This window comes from Salmo salar, chromosome 12 (assembly GCF_965601325.2).
Source record: "Salmo salar chromosome 12, fSalSal1, whole genome shotgun sequence".
Classification (NCBI taxonomy): Eukaryota; Metazoa; Chordata; class Actinopteri; order Salmoniformes; family Salmonidae; genus Salmo; species Salmo salar.
In genome coordinates this window covers 34,403,492-34,424,286 of record NC_138302.1, presented here as the reverse complement: position 1 = coordinate 34,424,286, position 20,795 = coordinate 34,403,492, and the positions used below count along the sequence as shown (strand labels likewise).

At 44.1% G+C, this 20,795-nt stretch overlaps 1 protein-coding gene across 1 annotated transcript; it reads left to right on the top strand.

The window, feature by feature from the left end:
• The first annotated feature begins 4,683 nt into the window (after positions 1-4,683).
• Positions 4,684-19,040, top strand: LOC106564890 (caspase recruitment domain-containing protein 14). The gene is made up of 20 exons (XM_014131380.3): positions 4,684-5,240; positions 6,966-7,103; positions 7,414-7,739; positions 9,952-10,110; positions 10,297-10,416; positions 10,570-10,695; positions 11,284-11,364; positions 11,495-11,623; positions 11,741-11,844; positions 12,600-12,646; positions 12,997-13,060; positions 13,443-13,659; positions 13,823-13,949; positions 14,752-14,986; positions 15,283-15,346; positions 15,590-15,695; positions 16,109-16,273; positions 16,518-16,636; positions 16,861-16,979; positions 17,205-19,040. The coding sequence occupies exons 1-20, from the start codon at positions 5,027-5,029 to the stop codon at positions 17,410-17,412; spliced, it is 2,868 nt and encodes a 955-aa protein (XP_013986855.2). The 5' UTR covers positions 4,684-5,026; the 3' UTR covers positions 17,413-19,040.
• Positions 19,041-20,795: the final 1,755 nt, after the last annotated feature.

Genomic DNA, 20,795 nt, shown 5'->3' with positions numbered 1-20,795 from the left:
CCAGGTGGGAAAGGGCAGTGTGGAGTGCAATAGAGAGTGCATCATCTGTGGATCCGTTTGGGCGGTATGCAAATTGGAGTGGGTCTAGGGTTTCTGGGATAATGGTGTTGATGTGAGCCCTTACCAGCCTTTCAAAACGCTTCATGGCTACGGACGTGAGTGCTACGGGTCTGTAGTAATTTAGGCAGGTTGCCTTCGTGTTCTTGGGCACAGGGACTATGGTGGTCTGCTTGAAACATGTTAGTATTACAGACTCAATCAGGGACATGTTGAAAATCTCAGTGAAGACACTTGCCAGTTGGTCAGCACACGTCCTGGTAATCCGTCTGGCCCTGCAGCCTTGTGAATGAATGTTTGCAGCCAGTGACTGTGTACTCCTCAATGCCATCGGAAGAATCACGGAACATGTTCCAGTCTGTGATAGCAAAACAGTCCTGTAGTTTAGCATCTGCTTCATCTAACCACTTTTTTATAGACCGAGTAACTTGTGCTTCCTGCTTTAATGTTTGCTTGAAAGCAGGAATCAGGAGGATAGAGTTGTGGTCGGATTTACCAAATGGAGGGCAAGGGAGAGCTTTGTACGCGTCTCTGTGTGTGGAGTACAGGTGATCTAGAATTATTTTCTCTCTGGTTGCACATTTAACATGTTGATAGAAATTAGGTAGAACTGATTTAAGTTTCCTAGCATTAAAGTCTCCGGCCACTAGGAGTGCCGCCTCTGGGTGTTGCGGTTTCCTGTTTGCTTATTTCCTTATACAGCTGACTTAGTGTGGTCTTAGTGCCAGCATCCATCTTTGGTGGTAAATAAACAGCCACGAGAAGTATAGCTGAAAACTCTCTAGGCAGGTAGTGTGGTCTGCAATTTATCACGAGATACTCTACTTCAGGCGAGCAAAATCTAGAGACTTCCTTAGATAATAACAAACAGAGAAACAACATTATGCAATGCCATTAAGCATCACTTAAAGGATCTGTCCATCAAAGTCAAATAATATTGGATAATTATCAATCACAATTGTCTGGTTCCCCCACCCAATAAGCAGTCGCTGACATCATAGTCAGGAAGTTGACCCAAATGGTCCCCTCTCTCCAGGGTTTTCTTTGTGAATCAACACCAGGCCCCTTTGGAATTTATTCTCTATTCAACTCTGGATATCTAATCCATTTATATAACTAGATTATCACCCTAATCTCATGCATTCCTGAAGTGCCTTTTGTCACAGTTTGGGGCTCCAGCAAGGGAAGGGAACTCCCAAACTGTTTGAAATTTTTTATTTATTTAACTAGGCAGGTCAGTTAAGGACAAATTCTTATTTACAATGACGGCCTAGGAACAGTGGGTTCCTAGGGGGCAGAACGACAGATTTTTACCTTGTCAGGTCAGGGATTCGATCTAGCAACCTTTCGGTTACTGGCCCAAAGCTCTAACCACTAGGCTACCTGCCGCTCCGAAGCTGTCCCTAAATCACTGATGATCTGGAACCAGGCCAGTCACGAATTACATTCCCCCTCTTTTCAACAGCTTTTGCTGTTATATATGTTTCACTGACAGATCAAAAAGTAGTTTGTGTACTTACTGTCAGAGAAACCTTTATTATAGGAATCTTTATTGTCAGTGATGGCTGATATTTAGAGGCTTGGCCTTAACACTCACATAGCTTTACCAGTGGCTTTGTTTGCCTGTTACATGACCGCTTAGGTGCTATTATAATACACACAATGAATTGAATTGGAAGGGTGAGAAGGCCAGGTTACACATTAGTGAGGCCACAGCCCTTCAGTTGGTACAGATCAGTATTAGCTGGTGGACCACCCACTAACCTGTTATGTTTCGTCCTAGGATGCGTCTCAATAGTCTATAAAGGCTTCCTTTCCTCGCATCCTCTTGCTCATCTGCTCTGATCTAAGGATGCATGATAGGTGAAAGCATATAGTGGATGCCTACTAGGAATTTGCTTTCAAATCAGTGAATTACAATTTTACAGCACAGGAACAGGAAATGTATTATTTTTCCATACTTTGGGTTTGATTGAATTTCTTCAGTAACAATTTACTTAAAGCATCCAGGTATAATTCTTTATAACTATCATAAGTATGTTTAACCCTTTGTTATCTAACAAGGCTTGTAATGTGTTTGCGTGTGACCTGTATTCGATGGCCTATAGCTGCACTTGCCATCTGGTCTAACAGGTATTGTCAACATAAGTACTTGGAGAGGTGTACATTAAGGCAGTCCAATTCTGATATTTTTTTCATCTAGTTGGTCTTTTGATCAATACCATCAGATCTTTTCACATCCAATATTTTTCAGAACTGATCTGACTTTATACCAGTCTAGTCAGGCTCATATATGGGCATCTGTCAGTGTTGATTGAGAAATCAGTCACGGTGGGGTGGATTCATATTGTTTCTCATAACTTCAACTTGTTGTTGATGGTTTCATTGGTTGTCACAAAAACAACATCCTAGTTCCATTGGTCTTTGGACTACTACACCCATGTATTGCACACACAGTGTCTAGGCTACTTTACAGTAGACCGTAGGGAAGTAACTCAATGGAATGAATATGATTTTGAAGGCGCAACTACTGATGTGTCATCTCAATGACCATTTGATTTTCCAGTAAAGTTATGACACCATTGCAAATGTAATATATTTAAATAGCAACAAGGATTCCACATTATTCAAATGCCTTTTCCATGTGACATCTCATGAACTAAAAATTTATACACTATATATACAAAAGTATGTGGACACTCATTAAATTAGTGGATTTGGTTATTTCAGCCACACCCGATGCTGACAGGTGTATAAAATCAAGCACGCAGCCATGCCATCTCCATAGACAAACATTGGCAGTAGAATGGCCTTACTGAAGATCTCAGTGACTTTCAACGTGGCACCGTCATAGGATGCCACTTTTTCAACAAATCAGTTCGTCAAATTTCTGCCCTGGTTAACCGTAAGTGCTGTAATAGTGAAGTGAAAGTGGAAACGGCTCAGCTGCGAAGTGGTAGGCCACACAAACTCACAGAACGGGACCACAGAGTCCTGAAGTGCGTAGCATGTAAAAATTGTCTGTCCTCGGTTGCAACACTCACTACTGAGTTCCAAACTGCCTCTGGAAGCAACATCAGGAAGCTTCATGAAATGGGTTTCCTTGGCCGAGCAGCCATTTTTCATGGTTCGGGCTAAGCCCTTTAGTTCTAGTGAAGGGAAATCTTAACGCTACAGCATACAATGACATTCTAAACGATGCTGTGCTTCCAACTTTGTGGCAACAGTTTGGGGAAGGCTCTTTCCTGTTTCAGCATGACAATGCCCACGTGCACAAAGCGAGGTCCATACAGAAATGGTTTGTCGAGATCGGTGTGGAAAAACTTGACTGGCCTGTATATAGCCCTGACCTCAACCCCATCGAACACCTTTGGGATGTACCCAGGCCTAATTGCACAACATCAGTGCTCCACCTCACTATTGCTTTTCTGGCTGAATGGAAGCAAGTCCCTGCAGCAATGTTCCAACATCTAGTGGAAAGCCTTCCCAGAAGAGTGGAGGCTGTTATAGCAGCAAAGGAGGACCAACTCCATATTAATGCCCATGATTTCAGAATGAAATGGTCGACGAGCAGGTGTCCACATGCCTTTCGGTCATGTAGTGTAAGTTCCAACCACAGCCTTTTTATATTCACTTTCCCAAGGAATAACCCAATGGCCCTAGGAATGTTACCAGGAACAAGCTTCATGTTTTTTGTTTGTTTATTTTTTAGGCTATAGTCCATCAGTAATAATCCAAATTTGTTATTTTTTGATTGGTTGGTTAGTAACTTTGTACGATTAGTCGGTTTAGTTGTCCTCCTCGCCCATGCGCTGTCATTGGTGGGAGGAGCGCTGCTCGCACCAGTAGTAGTTCATGGTGATTATACATAGGCTATACCTGCAACTCCAAAGAAATGGTAAATGCTTTTGTACATATTATAAGAAGTCATTTTACGCTCTAAGTAGGCCTGTGTGTATTTTACTTTAAATATATGCGTGTGAATTGTACTCAGTTCCTGAAATCCCTCATGGTTATTCAGTAATATCTCTGTATTCCTGTTTCTCAGTATTTCCTCCATGCATTTGCCAGTTTTGTAGCCAACTTGAATACATACTATCGTGTACAGACCAAAGTCAAATAAGATGTAGCCTACCCTTTGTATCTAGGGTTTTGTTATTATAGACAAACTTTGGCATAGTATTAGTTTACTAGGCAACATGTGGTAATAACAGTCACGTATGGTAACAACACAATACCAAGCATGTATACAGGTGGTACATTTCCAGTGAATATCCCCTCTCTTGATCTATTGTTGATGTTGTCTGCCAAGATGAAATCTTGTCAGTTTGTTTAGTCACACGCAATATCTCACAGCACTGAAGAAGATACTATTTGACGAAACTTGGGTGAACTACGCGTCTTGCTAGAGATCCGGCATTTACAAAATGACACTGGCGGCCCACGGCGGGAGCTATAGAAATTGGCATGAATTAAAGAATGAATGAATGAATGTGAGGTTCATTCTGTAACTTTATGACAGTGGTTGTGAATCATAAAGATACAGAATTATTCATTCATATGACGTGGCCCCATTCAACAAATATGTCTTCAGTAATAAAGAGCATGGAGGAAGGCAAGTAGCTTTGCAAAAGGTACATTAGGCCTACATCAGTGAAGCACAGGAGGTAAGGCACAATATGATGTTTACTGTGAAATGTACACATCTTCAGGGCTCGGCGTGGGCACTGATTGACTGAGGTTTATGTTTCTTGTCTTTCAGGTTATCTCACACACACCCTTCCTTGCATTGACGCCTACACCAGCCGGGCGTGGAGTCCCTGTTTCTCTGACAGTTAGCTTTTTTCCCAGCATCGGACAGCAATAATACTAGGTGTGTGTGATTAAATGTGTGTGTGTGTTCAGTGACCGCGTCCGCCTGCGACACTCACTCGAAGTGTGTCGCCTCACACACACGCCGGCACTCACCATGGCAGCGGAATGTGTTCCGGAGGGGCCCGACCTTAAGGAGATGAGTGAGGAAGATGTATGGGAGCTGATCAACGACAACCGTCATCGTATCTCCCTGGGTGTGAAACCATGTATGTTGATCCCATACCTGCGCCAGGCCAGGGTCCTCACAGAGATGGATGAAGACGAGATCCTCTCCTGCCTCAAGCTCAACAACAGCTCCATGAGGACCAGTAAGACTTCTATTCTATTCGTTTCTATGATTTTCTATTGTATTAGTTTAGATTTTCTTCTGTTGTACGCTCTTTGTATTTTTTTCTAGTCTGTTTAATTCTATTCCATTCTATCAATGTTGAGTTTTTTTTTTCACTTGGTTTTGTTTATACATTTCTTTGGTAAGTAGAGGCCTTGTCCCAGCCAGAACGGCCCATATGAGCAGGAGCCTATGTCCTGTTTCTGTAGCACGAGGGCAGCCTGATGGGCAATACACCCCCTGGGCAGGACACTAGTGGCACAGGGCCTTACCAGCAATCCATCTCCTTAATTCTGAGTCTCAAGCAGAGAGGCATCAGGTCCCATTTGTAGAGTCTTTGGTATGAATAGACCAGGAACCGACCATCCAACCTTGCAATCTCAGGGTGGACACTTTAACCACAAGGCCACTGTATAGGGTGTCCGCCTACTCTGCCCAGCTTTGGTGAGGAAATTTTACTTCCTTATGTTATGAAATACATTTTACCAAGACAAATATGATTATATATGTTCTGAATCGTTCTTTCTCTAACATGTCATTAGCATTACTTTTTTTTGAAGTTGGATTTCGTAACCTAATAGATCCGTTAATAAGCACCGAGCTCTGTTGACATAGCAGTGCAGGTTTGTAACAACTTTTGAGGATTTTACATTTTGCGGTCGTCATCTTCAAAGTTGTTTCCGCGGGTCAGGAAAAAGTCAAATTAGCATTACACAAGCTGAATTAAATGTAAAAGGATTTGAAAATACAAATCTTTGTATGCACTCAGTGTTCCGTTGACATTTCACAGGGATACGCGTGTTTTTTTTTTATCTTTGAAAAAGGACAGTAATTTCGAATGAATATGAAAAGCGTATACAGAAATATGAAAATACTATAGTACATGTCATGTCTCAAAATCGATATCCATCTTATCTATTGTTTTATTTGCTGCAGATTTAAGGAGAAAGGTGACGAGTGAACCTGTCAGGTAGCCAGTACCCTTAATTCTTGCACAGAATCCAGTTTAGCTGACATGATGCGAAAACATTTTTTTTCTCCAGATTTTTGACCACTTTTTTTTCTGGCCTCCATTGATTTAGTCATCCTAACTCTGGCCATCCTAAAAGGGAAGAACTCCAATAACTTTTAAACGGATTGTGTATATGTACCGTTCAGAGGGTGAATGGGCAAGACAAAAGATTTAAGTGCCTTTGAAGGGGGTATGGTAGTAGTGAGTTGACACAAACAGGTGCACCGGTTGGTGTTAAGAACTGCACCCCGCTGGGTTTTTCAAGTTCAACAGTTTCCTGTGTGTATCAAGAATGGTCCACCACCCAAAGGACATCCAGCCAACCTGACACAACTGTGGGAAACATTGAAGTCAACATGGGCCGGCTTTTGACACCTTCTAGAGTCCATGCCCTGACAAATTGAGGCAAAAGAGGGTGCAACTCAATATTAGGTGTTCCTAATGTTTTGTGCACTCAGTGTATATCTACGCACTTGAGCATGTCTTATAACTGGTGATGAAAATTAGTTCTGTGATTCATAAATGTTTTTAACTCAACATGTCCATATTTTAATAGTGTCTGTCCCTATAAAACTACTACATTAATGAGGAAATACAACAGTACATTTTTATGAATAAGTCCATAAAACAGTCCATCTTCGTGTTTGATTTACGTTGTGCACGTCGTCCTATTTAACCCTTTGTCTTCTTTAGGTCACATGCTGGACCTGCTGCGTATCCAGGGGAGGAACGGCGCAATGGCCCTGCTGGAGAGCCTGATGATCCACTACCCCACCATCTACACCCAGGTCACAGGCCGCAAGCCCAGCACCGTGCCCTCTGGCTTCAGTGGTGAGTAGCACACAACACATGACCTGTTTCCCATCTGGCTCATTGAGGCCATGTGTTAAGGAGAGGGGCGGGTACCTTGTGTGAAGAATGATGGCTCTTTTTTAATTTGTCCTGGTTGCTTGAAAACCAGTACAATGTGTTCATTCTATTCATCAGTAAACCGTATTCTAAATATAAAGTATTCATATAATCCCCATTGGAGTAAATCATTTGGTAAAAATATTTGGTGGGAAATTATACATAGTCCAATCAGTAGTCCTGGGTTAGCAGAAGGCTGTAGTGTGTCCATCCTAATCTGATTTCCTCCCAGGCCTGATTAAGTACTCGGACTTGACAGAGTACCTGGTCAAAGCCTTGACAGGGATGCAGAAGGAGCTGAAGGAGGCTCGGCAGGAGGCCAGTCGGCTGGGGTCACGTTGCACCTCCCTGGAGGCGCAGCTAGGTCAGACTCTGGAGCGGCAGGAGGAGTCTCGCCGTCTTAAGGCCGACCATGGCCGCATGAGGAAGCACTTGGCTGCCGCGCACCACGACATCTTGAAGCTGAAGGACGAGAAGTGTGGCCTGTATGCGCGGTACACGGCCGTCATCGAGGAGAGGTCGGCCGCCAACATCCACTGTAGCGACCTCAACCTGCAGGTCAGGGTTAAAGGGTTAGCTGTGTGATATTCCGGAGTGGTGATGACTGCACTGCGTTACATGAAGTGATAAGTTACGGTATTTACAGGGTTGACCAAAAGTATGGTACATTTACATATACGTCATTTAGCAGACGCTCTTATCCAGAGCGACTTACAAATTGGTGCATTCACCATATGATATCCAGTGGAACAACCACTTTACAATAGTACATCTATATATTTTTTGGGGGGGAGGGTGGGGGGGGGTTAGAAGGATTACTTAATCCTATCCCAGGTATTCCTTAAAGAGGTGGGGTTTCAGGTGTCTCCGGAAGGTGGTGATTGACTCCGCTGTCCTGGCGTCGTGAGGGAGCTTGTTCCACCATTGGGGTGCCAGAGCAGCGAACAGTTTTGACTGGGCTGAGCGGGAACTGTGCTTCCGCAGAGGTAGGGAGGCGAGCAGGCCAGAGGTGGATGAACGCAGTGCCCTTCTTTGGGTGTAGGGCCTGATCAGAGCCTGAAGGTACGGAGGTGCCGTTCCCCTCACAGCTCCGTAGGCAAGCACCATGGTCTTGTAGCAGATGCGAGCTTCAACTGGAAGCCAATGGAGTGTGCGGAGGAGTGGGGTGACGTGAGAGAACTTGGGAAGGTTGAACACCAGACAGGCTGCGGCGTTCTGGATGAGTTGTAGGGGTTTAATGGCACAGGCAGGGAGCCCCGCCAACAGCGAGTTACAGTAATCCAGGCGGGAGATGACAAGTGCCTGAATTAGGACCTGCGCCGCTTCCTGTGTAAGGCAGGGTCGTACTCTGCGAATGTTGTAGAGCATGTACCTACAGGATTGGGTCACCGCCTTGATGTTAGCGGAGAATGACAGGGTGTTGTCCAGGGTCACACCAAGGCTCTTAGCACTCTGGGAGGAGGACACAATGGAGTTGTCAACCGTGATGGCGAAATCATGGAACGGGCAGTCCTTCCCCGGGAGGAAGAGCAGCTCCATCTTGCCGAGGTTCAGCTTGAGGTGGTGAACCGTCATCCACACTGATATGTCTGCCAGACATGCAGAGATGCGATTCGCCACCTGGTTATCAGAAGGGGGAAAGGAGAAGATTAATTGTGTGTCGTCTGTGTAGCAATGATAGGAGAGACCATGTGAGGATATGACAGAGCCAAGTGACTTGGTGTATAGCGAGAATAGGAGAGGGCCTAGAACTGAGCCCTGGGGGACACCAGTGGTGAGAGCACGTGGTGCGGAGACGGATTCTCGCCACGCCACCAGGTAGGAGCTACCTGTCAGGTAGGACGCAATCCAAGAGTGAGCCGCGCCGGAGATACCCAACTCGGAGAGGGTGGAGAGGAGGATCTGATGGTTCACAGTATCAAAGGCAGCAGATAGGTCTAGAAGGATGAGAGCAGAGGAGAGAGAGTTAGCTTTAGCAGTGCGGAGAGCTTCCGTGACACAGAGAAGAGCAGTCTCAGTTGAATGACCAGTCTTGAAACCTGACTGATTTGGATCAAGAAGGTCATTGTGAGAGAGATAGCAAGAGAGCTGGCCAAGGACGGCACGCTCAAGATTTTTGGAGAGGAAAGAAAGAAGGGATACTGGTCTGTAGTTGTTGACATCGGAGGGATCGAGTGTAGGTTTTTTGAGAAGGGGTGCAACTCTCGCTCTCTTGAAGACGGATGGGACGTAGCCAGCGGTCAAGGATGAGTTGATGAGCGAGGTGAGGTAAGGGAGAATTGGTCAAGTTGATTGAACTAATAACAGCATTATTTTGGTGTAGAAACGTGTTAAAGCTCCTTCGGCATCCCTGTCCACATTGTACATTTTGTTGTATATGTCTGTTACTCAAAAGGAATTCAATTCAAAAAGCTGGAATCCTTAATGGTGAATTTGCCATGTCTGTTTGCGATATTACAACAACAAAGAAGTTACTGCAAACAACAAACAGTTTTTTTCCCCCCTCGGACATCATTGCATATGTACCACACTTTTAAAAACATTTTTACATGATGCTCCCCAGCTCTGTTTCGTCAACAAAACAATAACAACAACCATGGGGCGGACAGTGGCACTGGTTCCCCTACTGCGGATTCCATCTTTAAGAGATACATTTCATTTACTGTAAGAAACAACAAGGGACAACAGAAAACATGTTGAAGCAACTGTGGTCAAATACTGCGGTCACAGTATTTGTGACAGTAGTCTTCTGTTTTTCTATGATGGGCAGGTATATCAGCTTCAGTTTGAGCTGCGCAAAGCCCAGACAGAGAGGGACTTTGAGAGGCAGCGCTCGCTCAAGTGCCCCAGCCCCAGCGAGACGCAGAAACTGCAGGACGAGATTAGCGCTCTGCGCAGGCAGCTACTGGTGCCCGAGAAATACTCCCCGGTGAGTGAGGAGGACACAAGCTCAGACTTCCACAAACAAACTAGAATTTCTCAGACACACTGTGGTTCTGACTATTGTCACTTCCTCTTGTCTTCCTGTTTCTCTCACTATCCCTCTACCCTTTATTTTTCTCAAATTTTCTATCCCCCGTTCTCTGTATCCTTACACTCCCCTCTCTCTCTTCAGGCACGCGAGGATATCCTTGCCCAAGACCTGGTTGAGGTGAGGGATGGCCATATGGAGCTTGCTGAGCAGCTCAGGTGCTACAGAGAGGAGAATGAGCAGCTGATCCGCGAGAGGCAGGAGGTGTGTGTGTCTAGGAGATTGTGAACAACCCTTTTGAGTTGGCCATTTTATTCAACAGCAAATAATCTGCTGAAAGGCAATATGCTTTGTGTTACACGGTACATTTTAGAGTGGCCAAACTCTAAACCACTGCGTGGGTGTGTTTGCTCTTAGATGGAGGAACATAAGGAGTGTCTGGCGCTGCAGGTTCAGAAGCTGACTCTGGACTGTGAGATGTACCAGCAGAATGGTACTGTCAAACAGAGCCAACTGAGGGAGCTACAGACAGAGAGAGACCACGTAAGGAGCTATTACCTTATGGCATCATTGCTCATCCTAAAATCAATTATTGGAATGCCATACCTGTCTGTGTGTCCGCCAGCCTGTCAGTCTGTCCGCCAGCCTGTCAGTCTGTCTGCCTATATCCACCTGTTTGCATACTGACCTGCCTGCATGTCTGTCTTTGCTTGTCACTCCACATACACCGAGCGTAGAAAACATTAGGAACACCTGCTCTTTCCATGACATACACTGAGCAAGTGAATCCAGGTAAAAGCTATGATCCCTTATTGAGGTCACTTGTTAAATCCACATTAACCAGTGTAGATGAAGGGGAGGAGACAGGTTAAAGAAGGTTTTTGACGTCTTGAGACAACAGAGACATGCGTATGTGTGCCATTCAGAGGGTGAATGGGAAGACAAAAGGTTTCAGTGCCTTTGAACAGAGTATGGTAGTAGGTGCCAGGCGCGCCGGTTTGTGTCAAGAACTGCAACGCTGCTGGGGGGTTGCAACTCAATATCAGGAAGGTGTCCTTCATGTTTTGAACACACATTGTATGTATGTCTGTTTTATTGCCTCTTTATCTGTCTGTCTGTCTATCCCTCCAGGCGTGCCAGTCCAGGGACGAGGCCCAGGCCCAGATAGCCAGGAGCCTGGCTGAGAAGAACACGCTGCGCAGCGCACACACTGTATACATACACACACACACACACAAATGCACATTGTATACACACCCACGGACACTCCATACACGCATTAACATACAGAGCAGATTCTAAATGAGATACTAACGACTAACGTGTGTCTGTCTGTCTCCAGGAATGGAAGTTTAGCTGGGAGAGCCAGGGCTCCAGCAGTGACAGCCTCCCCTCCAGCCCCTCACCTCGTCCCCGCCTCCGCCGCATGCATGCAATTGGCCCCGATTCCATGAGGGGATGCAGTATAGAGGTGTGTGTGCCATGCAGGATTTGTATCAGTCATGTCAGCTGTTTATATCATCTGATTTGTCTTTAATGATTTGCATCATAGACTTGACTTCTGGTAATTATGTTTGTCTGTGTGTAGAGTGGCAATGTCCCTCCAGGTAGTGTCCGGTCCCAGAATGTGGAGCCTCCATGCCCAGAGACACTGCGGAAACGAGAAAAGACCCTATGGTGCGATCGAGACAGGTAAGGTGTGTGTGTGTGTGTGTTTTATACTCTGTGTATGTTTAAGACACAGTCTGACTCCTCATTCAGAACCAGTTGGACACTTACACAGTAGTACAGTTGGCATGCTTCCTTCTATATTCTGAGTGATGTGATGTCGCTGTCCAAAGTCCGCTTTTTTACCAGGAAGGTATGTTTACTCTGTGTTGCCGGGAAGAGCTTCATTTCAAGGCTTTTTCCCCCCAGCGTCCATAGCCCTTCTTTCTGTTCTAGTAACATGAGATCATTTCATTATAAAGGTAGATTTGATCTTCCTATAAACTATGTGGGGTCTCTCTGTCTGTGTCCCAAATGGCATTCTATTCCCTATATAGTACAGTAGGTCTGACCAGAGCAGCGGGGGTCCTGGTCAAAAGTAGTGCACTATATATAGGGATTAGGGTGCCATTGGAAACGCACCCTTTGTGGTCATATTTGATTGAGGATTCAGGTGTTATTTTTGGAACTAATTATAGGTTGTTTTCACAGATGAACGGCTGCCCATGTTCATGTTTGTTGTCATAGTTTTGTGTTTACAGTGAAGACAGTGTTCAAGGCCATGATGGCAATTCTGGATTTCTGCAGTACAACTCACCCAACCAGTTTATATGTCGTAGCATACATGATACCTAGAGAGGGAGGGAAGGAGAGGTTAGAGAGAGAGAGAGAGAACATAAGGACGAAATAAGAACACAGCATTTTTGTAAACAAGTGTTATTCCCTCTTCTTGTCCCTAGCTCGGAGACGGCTGAATGTGACAATGACTTTGTGTTCATCCCCAGTGGTACGTAACTGAATGAACTCCAACCTTTAACAACCTCTCACCTTACTGGGACTTAACAGCTTCTGTGTGTGCGTGTGTACTTTCAAGTGTGTTTGTGTGTGTGCATTTTTGTGCTTAAATACATGCATATAAGCGTGTGCTTCCGTGTTTGTCTTTGAGGGGAACACCCAGATGAGTCTTAATGAAAACAAATGGAAATGTTTTGGTTGGCCATTTACCGAACAGAGACGAAATTAGCCTCGGGTGAAGTTTGGATCCTGGCCTGGTAGGCTAGGTAACACATTAACAGTCGGGCGTTCTCTCTGTGTACACATTCTTGAACAGTCTCTTTTGTTTTATTTCATTTACAGGCAATGAGGTTGAGCAATCTGTTATGTCACCTACACTTTCCTGCCAAAGCAACAACAGTGATGGGTGAGGAACTTGAATTTACCTTGATGTACTGAAATCTATGGGATGTGCTCACATTCCCTACCTTGAATTGTTGCTGATGAGTGGAGGGAAGGCTAAAGCAAGCATAAGTACAGAGGAAGAAAGCCATTTAGCCTGCATATTGCAAGGAGATGGTATTATGATGATGACACATGAAAATGATTTGCTCCTATAGGGCGTCATTACCAAACTCAAAGCACCTCACGTACATCGTATGCATTTAACAATAATCTTGGTTAACCCGAAACTAAAATCACACGCATTTTGGTCAGATGCTCGATTGTTTCTAAACTTTCCGTAGTCTGTCCAGGATAGATTAATGTGACAATGAAATACTCTCATCTCCTCTCCATCTCAACCCCAGTCTCTCCAGGGCATCAGCCCCCCCGTTCCTGCTGCGCTCCCGGCCCCGGGCCATGCGCATCACGGGCCGAGTCCTGACCATCTCCTTCCAGGGGGAGGAGCTTCTGAGCCAGCTGCAGGTGGTGGGGGGTAACAAGACGGGCGTGTTTATCCACCAGGTCACTGAGGGCTCCGCCGCCAACACAGTGGGCATTAGTTCGGGGGCGCAAATACTGGAGGTGTGTGTTTGTGTCTGTGTCTCCACAACTCCAGTCTCCTATCTAGCACGCACCTGACAGATCGATTCATGGCAGCCATTTTGTGTCATAACTCCTCGCTCTTCTTTATAGTTTCTGTGAAGGCACTATAATTCTAATGGGTGTTTGTGCTACTGGGTTCCAGGTGAAGTATGAGCAGGCTCAGCAGGCTCTAAGAATGGTTCTGGAGGACTCCACCCTGGAAGAAGCCATTTGGGGTCTGGGGCAGGTCCGAGGCTTCTGCCACCTCTCCCTGAGGCCCAACCAAGATGGTGAGACCCTGGCCCTGTTAAAATATGAATATGTTATCACTACATTCAAATACAGTCTGGTTAAAATAATTCATACGTCATCACATTCAAATACCCTGCAAATACCCGGTGCAAATACTTGTAAAATGCATCCTTTCTTTCTCCCTTGCTTGACGTTATCCTTCTGATGTGACAGAATTGTATAAGCAAGGAGGTTCTTCAAAATGTTACCGTGACTTTAATGGAGTGTCAAATCGCCCAGATCAGGCACTAGAGAGAGAAAAATGTGTTCTTAGCTGATTAGAAATTTTTTTGTTTGACTAGTGTGTGTCTGTGGATCTCGTCACAAAAGTGCCTCATTCTCATGATTTAGGTTGAAAGTCGAGGGTTATCCGTTTCCTGTTTCATAGGTATTTAGGTTGACTGTTTGTTTTGAGGTAACATAGCAACATAGGGGTGAAAAACAGAGTGACATGCTGGGGACACTTAACCCATGACAACTTCAAAGTAGTCCATTTCAGCACCTGGCTAATATTCTTAACAACAACAAAGAGTGCTCTCTTGTTTTCTCACTGGAAAGCTATTGGCATGCACAAGTACCATTCTCTATGTAATGTGTATCACTAAGAATAATCACATGAAACAGGTGAAGTTATGCTTCCACTTGATATTTCATAAATATGCTATTTTAATGTTTCTGTATTCAAGTTGGTTGGTCGTGTGTGTGTGTGTGTGTGTATATATCACACCTGTTACATTGGTGCCGTGACCCAGATCTGTCACAGTCATAATCCTCTATGGTTCCTCCCCTTTTCTCTCTCAGCCTATAAGAAGCTCCTGCTGCAGAGTGGCGAGGCCATGTCAGGTGACTCCTTCTATGTGCGTGTCAACATGTCGTTAACCGGGGGCTCGCAGGACACTCTGACCGTTTCCTGTAACGACATCCTCCACGTCACATGCACCCGACCAGCGGGCACTGACTGCTCCTGGAGGGCCAGCCACGTCCACCCTTGCCAACTGCTGGACCTCAAGACTGGCAACTTGCCCAACTACTACAGGTAGTAGGCCCAGTACCCACCATGGGGGCTTGGATTGTTGACATGGATTCTTTCTAGCCTAGCCTGGTTCCAGATCTGTTTGTGCGATCTTACCAACTCCTATGACCACTATAGCACAGACAGATCTGGGACTAGGCTATATCTATCCCCCTTGGAGAACTAACACCTACTACATCTAATCTATGTTTGATACAATGATGTACTGATAAGAATTACTGTAGGATTTGAATTGGCCAATACATAAATGACATGCTGTATAAATGATATTAGTGAAGATGTGTTCATTGTCATTGCAGGGCCCAACGCCTGCTGATCAGAGCCATCGAGGACATGAGCCTCCAACCCATGGCACTTAGAAAGGTAACATCATTCACTAGTTTCATAGTTTGCAGAACTACTCGGACCAAAATGCAACTCGCTTTAGGGTTCTGAGTTACAGCCAAGTGACAGTCCTTTCCCGCGAATGTGTTCCAAAAATGTTTGTTTTTGACGTTTCTAGAATGTGTTAACCGAATATTCACGAAGAAAAGGTTGTAGTCATGTGAATATCCCTCTGAACCGCTGTCAACGTTCGGGTTAACACATTGTTTGCTGGGTCCTCAGGCCCGGGACAAGCAGAAGACTGTGAGGATTGTCAGTACGGGGAGACAGGGGAGGAATCCTCTGTGGGTCTGTGTAGAAGACAGCAAGGACAAGAGCACTGGGCCAGGTATATATCAGATACAGTCAAAGCTGGATAGGAAGTCATTTTTGTACACAAGAATATACAAAACATAACAGAGCCAGAACCATAGAGGCCATATCATAAGACTATCCTCCATGTTGGAGCCAAACACTCCATCGAATTGTCAACATGGCACCCATTGAAGTTCTGCATCAAACCAAGTCTGCTAAACTGTGCATAAACATTGCTAAAGCAGGTTGGATTAACTCCAGCCCTATGATATTACCATACCTGTTAGGGCTGGGATGATACGGGTATCGCGGCAAGTATCGTGTTTTCATTTTTTCCAAGGAAACAGTATTGCGTTACTGGTATCGTCACATTTCTTATACCTGTAATAATGTCGCCTTAGTTATCGACCTGAACCCGGTGTGTCCTAATATTGTCCTCTGCTCTAGGGGATGCCTCTGCACCCAGAGGCTGTTTGACCCTCATGCCCTACACCCTGGTCACGCCCTACTTCCCACCCATCTGTCGTCCGGTCCTCCTGCTACCCACAATCCTCGGCCGTGTCCTGGATCAGAAGCTGGCCAAGTGGCAGGGCTTTCAGTTGTGTGAGCCAGGTTAGGGAGGAGTCTTTCTTTTTTTCTTTTTCTGATGTTTTTTTCTCTCTCTTCTCTTTTTTTTCTTTCATCCATCACTTGCCCGATGCCCAGAGCGGAATTCCAATGAGATGATCTAATATTTGCACAGTAGCGGAAGGTGATGTTAATGAAGATGCAAATCTTTGTTTTCCTCTGTACCTGCTGTCTCACCTTATCCTATACCCATCTTTCCCCCTCTCTCCCTCCCTCCCCCTATCCCCAGAGTTATTGAGTTCCAGTGAGCACGCTACCAGGCTGCAGAGGTCTGAGGTACTGGAGGAGTGTGAACAGGGGGGTCAGCGGTGTTACACCCTGCAGAGTGTTGAGAGGGTCATGAAGCAGGTGGGATAGTCGAAATGACAACACCGTATTTGACATACTGATATTAGAAGAAAAATAATGGTTTATGACTTACTGGAACCGTTTTCCACAAACGTCACAAAAAGAACCAATAATGCCTCCCTTATTTTCAGTGGCCCTGTTATTGATGTACCCTGTAATCCAGAAGAATCTGTGCAGCTTCTGTATTGACCGTACCGAAACTCTTCTCCTGTCTCTACTCTCAGGGTACCCACTGTGTGCTGCCTCTAGGTCTGGACTGTGTACGCCGCCTCCACAGGGCAGAGATCTTCCCCATCATCATCTTCATCGCCCAGTCCAAGTCCAGAGCAGCACGCAAACTCAAGTAGGCCATTGTGTGACTTTTGATATGAAATATGAATGGTAGCAATATTGTTCCATTCCCCCTCCTGCATGGTGTGTCTTTGTGTTTATGTCTCATGTTCTCTCTCCCTCCATCTCGCCTTCTACCCTATTTGTCTTTATCTTCGCTCTCTCGCTCTCTCTCTATCGCTCTATTCATTCATCGCTCTTGTTTTTTCCCCCCCTGCCTCCTCCCCCTCTTGCCCAGGTCTAAGGTGCAGTGTCTGGGCTGGTCTGAGGAGCAGCTGCTGGAGTGTTCTCGCAGCGAGGAGTCCCTGCTGGACAAGCTGCCCTGCCTCTACCGCATCGTCAGCCCTGACTCATGGGACGACAAAACCACCCTGCTCACCACCCTGCATTCCATCATCTTGGAGGAGCAGAAGAAGATTGTGTGGGTGGAGCCTGATTTGTGGTGATTTTAAGGCATCAGAGGCATCAATGTGAAGTTTGTTGATGAGGTACTCGTGGCCAAATTGGTTGTCTTTGAATTCCAAATTTGTAAAATAAATTATTTAGTTCCAATAGGCATTACATACCTATTACATACCATTATGGGACAAGGGAAAATGGATTGTGTATGTGTACCTATGATAGCTACCTATACATATGAATTCTGTAATCAAGGTAGTATGAGGAGATGTACCTGCACTTTGGTTTAGCTTCATTAAGTTCTTGTCGTTTTTCCAACCTATATTTACTTGTATTGTTTTTGGGAATAGTTTTTCAATGATCTTTATCACAAAGATATGATCGTGTTATATACTGTGTATTGTATTATATACAGGGTTTCAACAAACCTGTTTAACCATAGTCGTTCCCAAGTCACACCTGAAATGTAATGTAGGAATTCCAGTCAGACTATGTTGACTAATTGTCAGACAGTTTTAAAGTTTCCATACAATGAGGGTTTTAATTACCTATTCTGAAGTGTGCAACTAAAAATAGGGTGAAATGTTATGATAGTAGGCATTATATGGATTTATGTTGGAACATGTTTTTAAAGCAGTGGTATTCAAAGTCTGGGTTAAGGACCCCTATTGGGGTCGCGGGGGAACTGCAGTGGGGCCGCAAAAATAAAATGTATAAGAAAATATAAAAATGAAGAGTACAGATTATTTTATTCGACAATATACAGAAAGATCAATATATAGAAAGATCATTTGAAAAAATGTAATTAAGTAAATGTATTTATTGATTTATTTTCATTTTGATAAGAGATTTAATAAATTGACGGTCATTTGATTTACAGATTTGAAGGACAAATGGGGTCCTCAGAAATGTTTTGAATACCACTTTTTTTAAAAGGGTGACCAAGTAACTGGTATTACATGAGATGACAACTCGTTGTATTTTACGATATATACGATGACTGTACACAGAGCTCAGGTATCATTGACCCTTAGTCACTCACTCTAGGAATGAGAACAAAGCTCAACTTCCTGTGCGGCGCTTAAGCCCTCCCACTCTCTTCCACCTACATCCTCTCTTTATGATCTTTCCCTGCCCTCCTAAATAACCACCAGGTACAGTATTAGGCGCTGCCCCTGAGCCAGCTGTCTAAAACCTGCTGATTGTGTTATGTCAGTTGTGCCATCATTTCTGGTAAGAATGTTTATGATACTTGTCATCATAGATATTAACAGATGGCGGTGGATTAGAGTTATGGCAGTACTTTTTTTATTTTGTGTAATTAAACATTTTTAAGATGTGTTTGTCTTGCCATCCGATTGTTGCAAAATGTGTTTACAGGTGGATTACAATCTTTTGGACACTGAATGGAAATAATACTATACAATATGTAATTATTTTGTAACTACATACATTTCATCATATTCCTTTCGTATTTGCACATTTATGAGAAAGCAAAGTCCTCAAGAAGAATATATGATTTGGTTTCTTCCAAATGTCATTAATTTTGTTAACACTTGCAATTAATTAGCATTTAAGCTTGAAGTGTGTTTGTGCAGGTACATTTTAACGGTTGATGCTCCAATGTAACCAGCAGAGGGGGCAAGATTAAAAGCTGAACGAAGGCAACCCGCAACATTTCTGTTTCTCCAATTTGTCAAACATACTGTATTTTGTAAATTATGTTATAGCCTATTACTTATCCAACGTTTAGGTAAAGCAACAATTATGCTTAACGTAAGAGCGTAGATAATTAGCGTCTTTAGGAATTGTTGACAACGTTACAACCCGTGTCTGAAAACACAGGTTAGTTAACAAGAAAATGAGTGTACCGTTATTTTAAAACTAGGTCATAGCAATAGACACCAACAACATGGACGTTCATAGCAAGATTTGTATCGAAATACTTTTGAGTTTGGCTGAATAAAGTGTCTACAGTAGTATTTGCAATGCAAATACTTCCTAATAGGTTTTATTTGGGGTGTCTTTGATTTGCCAAAATATCTATAGAGCAATGATGAAACTGAATGGAACAAGTGATATTTTTACAGACCTTTGGTTGCATTTAGACAGGAAGCCCAATTCTGATCTTTTTTTTCACTAATTGGTCTTTCAACCAATCAGATCAGCTATGAAGAAAATCTGATGTTGAAAGATCTGTTGTGATTGGCCAAAAGTCCAATCAGTGAAAAAAAGACCCGAACTGGGCTGCCTGTCTAAATGCAGCCTTTGAGGCCTACCATTCACTCTTTATCTCAAGGTGGGAGAGTGTGTAGGATCTTAATTAGATCACCCTGTTGCAGGAGAACCATCATGCAATGCAGGAAATGTAAAACTTGTAGTGTATTTGAGGTTTAAATAGTTTGTAATCTCCAGTAAGAAATCAGACTTGTTCTTCACTTACGAAAAATGTAGATACCCTACAAAAATGTACAGAAATTTTTATCCACATAATAATCCTTTCGCTGCAGGATTATTTTCCTGCTGTAGAAAACGGTCAAATTAAGCTCCGACACCTGCAGCATAAAATTGGAGATGCTTGCAGAACCGCTCGTTCATTTTTCTACCAGAATATATTAGACGTGTGCTAAATTACTTTATAATGATAAAAAATAGTCAATTGAAGTATTTTACAATTAACAAACCTCATGCCCACAACCTCTGGCGTATCACTCACATTGTATGGGGTTTCTCACAAGATAAACATGTGATATGACATCATACTCTTAACTTTGGAGTTGGGAGTTATGAGTTTTCACCACTTTCAAATTTTGCCTCAAATTAACACTCAACTGTCAAATGTTGGTTTGGGTTTCCGGTGCATCGACTGCGTTCCTGCCTATAAATGTCAACGGCCACACGGGGGAGACAGAAAGAAATGAACAACAGTTGGTGGGAGTGGTTGAAAGAGAAAAAAAGATGAGGGAAGATTAAGAGTGAGTGGGAAATAGATTTGGGGATTTCGCCACAATGTGAAAACAGCACGTCTTTCCTATCTTGACGGGCATGTGGCAGACTGGGCAGGCGTTTCTCTGGCCGTATGTCAGAGTTGACCTCTCTGATATCTGTCTACTGGCAGGAAAACAGAAGACTGAATCAACGTCCCACTTTAGCTCTTGCGGTGATTATTGACTTGGCTGTTTATCTGTGAAGACTTCCACTGAATCAATTTACCCACTGGAAGACGGTTTTGGCTCCACCGGGGTCCAAAATCCCCTCCGGTTGCCGAGAAACCGCTCCAGTGATTTGTGTGATGTCAGAGTTCGTTAAAGACAGTGACATGCCTGCACTGTGAATGCAGCCAAGATCCTGCTATGGAGGGGAGAGGAGGAGGGGTTTGGCCACAGCCCACACACCCTATCCCCCATGCCTCTCACACACACACACACAC

Bases quoted from the DNA above. Each gene is read 5' to 3' on its own strand.
- LOC106564890 (XM_014131380.3), top strand. From the start codon at position 5,027: ATGGCAGCGGAATGTGTTCCGGAGGGGCCCGACCTTAAGGAGATGAGT. The intron at 11,624-11,740 runs GTGTGTGTGCCA...GTCTGTGTGTAG, and splicing joins TGAGGGGATGCAGTATAGAG to AGTGGCAATGTCCCTCCAGG. The intron at 16,274-16,517 runs GTTAGGGAGGAG...CCCTATCCCCAG, and splicing joins CTTTCAGTTGTGTGAGCCAG to AGTTATTGAGTTCCAGTGAG.